The 4,772-nt window shown below is 42.6% G+C and overlaps 2 protein-coding genes across 2 annotated transcripts; both read right to left on the reverse strand.

Moving 5' to 3' along the window:
* Positions 1-663: 663 nt before the first annotated feature.
* Positions 664-2,019, reverse strand: LOC137397456 (uncharacterized). The gene has a single exon (XM_068083746.1). The coding sequence runs from the start codon at positions 2,017-2,019 to the stop codon at positions 664-666; it is 1,356 nt and encodes a 451-aa protein (XP_067939847.1).
* A 1,683-nt stretch (positions 2,020-3,702) lies between these two features.
* On the reverse strand, positions 3,703-4,572 carry LOC137397457 (uncharacterized). The gene has a single exon (XM_068083747.1). It carries the CDS (start codon positions 4,570-4,572, stop codon positions 3,703-3,705), a length of 870 nt encoding a protein of 289 aa, XP_067939848.1.
* Between the last annotated feature and the right edge of the window lie 200 nt (positions 4,573-4,772).

Consider the following 4,772-nt stretch of genomic DNA (forward strand, 5'->3'; position numbering starts at 1 on the left):
CTTCCACCTTGACACTTGTTCGTTTGCGCTCCCACCTTGAGCGCTGAATGATTTTGGTTAAGTACTGGGTTTTCCAAAGTTCCCAGAACTCTTCAGCAACTTGTTGTGATTTCCTGTACATTTGCCTGCCGTATATTTCCTCTTGATCGAAATCTCCAGGAGGAGGAGGTAGTTGAAAGGACTTAGCAGTAAGCAAGTGGTTTGGGGTAAGAACCACTTCATCAGGCTTTGATAGATTGTCAGTAGACAACGGTCTGCTCTTTACCGTCGCCATTACCTCATATAGAGAAGTTCTCAGAGTGTTGGTGTCCAGTCTTTGGGCATATTTACCAGCCATGCCATTTAGTATGGCTCTTATGGACCGTATCTGCCTCTCCCATACACCTCCTTGGTGGCTAGTGCCAGGAGTGTTAGTGTGAAACTCTATTTTTTAGCTGTCAGATACTGCTTCAGTTCGGAGTCTCTCATGGGAAGGAGTTCATTTTCCAGCTGGTTCTTTCCTCCTATAAAATTTGTGCCCGCATCACTAAAGAGTGTTTTTACAGGTCCTCTGACTGCTTGAAAGCATCTCAGAGCCTGTAAGAAGCTATCAGTACTAAGGTCAGCTAATACTTCTGTGTGTATGGCCCTAGTGTACATGCATGTGAAAACTATTCCCCAACGTTATATGTCGGAACGTCTCTCTCGTACAATGAATGGCCCAAAAGCGTCCATTCCTACATTGGTAAAGGGAGGAGATGGCTCAGTCCTCTGATGAGGCAAGAGACCCATCTGTTGTTCTTCTACTTGTCTTCTTATCTTTCTGCACTTTACACAGCTATTCAACATGCTTTTCACAAGATTTGAAGCTCCCGTCACCCAGAAGCCTGCTTGTCTGACTGCTCCTAGGGTGTAGCTTCTACCCTGATGGTGAGTTTTCTCATGGAAGTGTCTTACAATTAGCTTTGCTAAGTGACAGCTTCTATCTAGAATTATTGGATTCCTCTCATCAAAGGTCAACAGTGGTGACCCCTGAGCGCATCCTTTCATTCTCATCATTCCATGATCATCCAGACATGGAGTCAACTTTCGAATCTTGCTTTGCTTATGAACTGGTCTGTCTTCTGTTAGCAGTTTGACTTCAGAATTGTAGTGCTGATTTTGGTCAGCTCTAATAAGCAGCTTTTCTGCTGTCTCTAGATCCTCACAAGTGAGAACCGGCCTTTTCCAAGACCTCTCACGCAACATCTTCTTTGCATTAGCAATAGATCGCACTAAGCGATACCAGCTACTTGACTTGTTGGTGAGTGTAGTTAGGAAATCTCTATCAGTGCTTACTTTCATAACTGTCTTTTCCTTTTTCACTTCTGGGTCATTTATTGCTACAGAAGGATTACTCCTGGTTAAGTAGCTGCTGATGTTTACCTCTTTCAAGAAGAGGGGACCTGTTAGCCATACTGAATGTGGCAGTTCTTTGATTGGCAGCCCTCTAGACGCCAGGTCAGCTGGGTTAAGCTTACCTGGTATATGATACCATTGAGATACTTCGGTTTGGTTCAGTATTTCTTGTATTCTATTTGCCACAAACATGTGGAATCTCGTCTTACTATTGGATAAATATCCTAAGACGATCTTGGAGTCTGTCCAATAGAAATGTGCATCAACTGTGAGGTGGAGCTCTTTTTTAAGAGTGTGACCAAGTCTTGCTGCTTCCACAGCACCGTGTAACTCAAGGCAGGGAATTGTCATAGCTTTCAAAGGTGCTACCCGTGCTTTTCCTAGCAACAGGGAAACGTGAACCTGGTTGTTGTCATTAACAATACGAAGGTAGGAGCAAGCTCCAAATCCTTCTAAACTAGCATCACTGAAGTGGTGAATTTCAGTTCTGTTTATTGCTCCAAACCCTGTAGGCTTTATGCATCTTGGTATCTGTATGCCACTCAGATATTGTAGTTGGCTGATCCAGCGATTCCAATTCGACTCTAGCTCTATGCTTACCTTGTCATCCCAAGCTCCTAGCTCTTGGCAAGCTTTCTGCATTAGGATTTTTCCTTGCAAAACAAATGGAGCAAGTAGTCCAAGTGGGTCCTATATTTGAGAGGTCATAGATAGGATTCCTCCTCGAGTGGCTGGCCTTTCTTTCAAGTTGTTAATAAATTGGATTGAATCCGTTTCTGTGCACCACTCCATTCCGAGTGTGCGTTCTGTTGGCAGCAGATCACAGAACAAGGCTATGCCTTGTAGGTCTTTGTTTATTTCAGTCTCTGGAAGTTGTGCCAAGACTGCTCTGCTGTTGCTGGTAAATTTGTGCAACCGTGTTTGCGTTTGCACAAATTTTGGTAGTGTTCTGTATAAGCTCAAGGGCTTCTTGTTCTGAAGCCATGCTAGTAATGTCATCATTGACATAAAAGTCTTGTAGCTCAAATTTGGCTGCAGCTGGCATATCATTCATGTGTTTCTGAGTAATAGTCCTCAACCCAAAGGAAGCCACTCCCGGGGAAGATGTAGCCCCAAATAGATGTACCGCCATACGATACTCGACTATGTTCATCTCATTGTCAACCCACAAGAATCGTAAAAAATCTGTCAATTTTATCTACATAAAAGTTGTAAAACATATTTGCTATGTCACAACTTACTGCCACTGATTCTCTCCTAAATCTGCAGAGAACACCCAGTAGACTATTTATCTGGTCAGGGCCAGATAACAAATGATCATTGATCGATGTGTTCTGATATTTGGCACTTGCATCGAACACTAATCTAAGCTTGCCTTTTTGTGGGTGAACTACTCCAAAATGCGGCATATACCACACTTCACCAAGAGTAGTAACATGTGCCATATCAACCGGTTCTGCTTGACCGGTTCTGATTAGGTCATCAACCATTGTTGAATATTTGTTTTTGTAAGCTTGATCTCCTCTAAACTTTCTCTTCAGAAATTCTAAGCGTTTCAGAGCCATACCTTTGTTATTAGGTAACACTGGCCGTTCTTTAAATGGAAGAGGCATTGAAGATACCCATCCTCTCTTTGGACAGTTCCAGTCTTCATGATATCAATGAATTTTAAATCGTCTTGTGACACCGCTTGACCACCCTGAGTATCACTAAATACTGAATGCCCTGACATAGGACTTGGATTTACCTTGACGTTGTGGACATTTTGAACAGGTAACATACTATTTTCTTTCCCTCCGCACAATGTCCATCCAAACAACGTACGCACAGCAAAAGGCTCGCCAGGCTCTCCTATTATGTACTTCAAAGGAGCTAGTGCCTCAGAGCAATTGAGACCCAAGAGCAAGCTTACTGGAATATTGAGAGCTGGGGAGAACTGGTTGGTTACTTCTGATAAGTGCTGAAGCTTATTAGCATGGTTTTGAGTAGGAATCTGAAGCTTGTTATATGGTATCTCTTCTTGTTGGTAGGCATCAATTCTTATCTGAGAATCAGAGCTATAGGCCCGGAGGCGCAAGCCTTGGTGCTTTGGCACATGCCTAACTGTCTTACCATGCAATGTTCCCATAGTTATAGTCTCTTTTTTTCCTACCAGATTAAGAGCTTCAGCTATTTCCTTTGATACAAAACATGCATCGGACTGTGTGTCCAACAATGCATAAACAAGCTCCTCTTTTTGTGAGTGTGGTGCCGATACAAACACCAGTACCACCATGCTAAGCATACCATTTATTCCTTTGGTGACAGCATGACTATTAACTCCTTTTACCTCCTTGTTGCCAGTTTTGTCAATGGCCTCTTGAGAAGAGCTAGAATCTTGAGCTTGTTTCTTAGTTTGTCTACTTTGGGAAGTGTCTTTTCTCGATGGAGAATTATTGGATGAGGTTTCTTGCAAGACTGGCATTGACTTTTGTTCTTACAGTCTTTACTTTGATGATCAGGATGAAGACATGAAAAGCATAGGCGTCTGTCTTTCACAAACTGCACCCTCTCTTCATGGCGGATAGCAAGAAGGCGACCACACTCTGACGTTTTGTGATTATGCATATTACAGTGAATGCAGTTGAACCTAGTTTCTTTGACAGTAGCCTGATAGCTATGATGAACTGCCTTCTTTGGCTCCTTAGCCACCGATTTAACTGGTGGTGCATTATACTGAAGAATTGGCTCTGACATTATTTTAGCCTCGTTTCTGACGAACTTAACGAAGTGCTGAAACTTGGGGTACTCTTTTTCCTTCCTTTTGTGTTCTACTACGGTTCTTCCCCAGCTACGCCTCATCCAATCCGGTAACTTTTGACTCATCTTTTCATTCTCTTGGCTGTCATTGAGTATCAGTAACTCTGGAATAGACTCACCAGCACTTGCACACTGACCTAAAAAGTCTGTAAAACAACGCAATGCAAGATTGTCTTTTGAACGAATCTTTGGCCACTGTTCAAGTTTCCTTCTAAAGGCTCTAGCAACTTCGTAGTCATTGCCATACCTTTCCTTCAACTGAGCTTTGGCGTCAAGATAAGCGTTGTCAGACCTCAACAAGAAGTATCCACTAATGCATTCCTTTGCAGCCCCTGAAACATAGCGCTTCAAGTACTGCAATTTCTCTGTTTCTGCGAGTCCCTTTTCTTCGAACATTGAATTGAAGGACAACTCCCAATCATGGAACTCAAGAGAATTTCCAGAAAATGTTGTTATTTCTGGAGGTGGCAATTTTGGACTGCTGATAGAATTAGCAAAGCAGTCAGCTAACTTCTGAACTACATCTATACCTTTAGTAGGAGCATGTGATTTGTCAATGATTGACTTGAATTCTATGCTAGTAGCGTTGTTATCAT

The sequence above is a fragment of the Watersipora subatra genome, chromosome 5 (assembly GCF_963576615.1).
Source record: "Watersipora subatra chromosome 5, tzWatSuba1.1, whole genome shotgun sequence".
NCBI classification, from domain to species: Eukaryota; Metazoa; Bryozoa; class Gymnolaemata; order Cheilostomatida; family Watersiporidae; genus Watersipora; species Watersipora subatra.

Coding starts and splice junctions, on each gene's coding strand:
- LOC137397457 (XM_068083747.1), bottom strand. CDS start 4,572: ATGTTCGAAGAAAAGGGACTCGCAGAAACAGAGAAATTGCAGTACTTG.
- LOC137397456 (XM_068083746.1), bottom strand. CDS start 2,019: ATGCAGAAAGCTTGCCAAGAGCTAGGAGCTTGGGATGACAAGGTAAGC.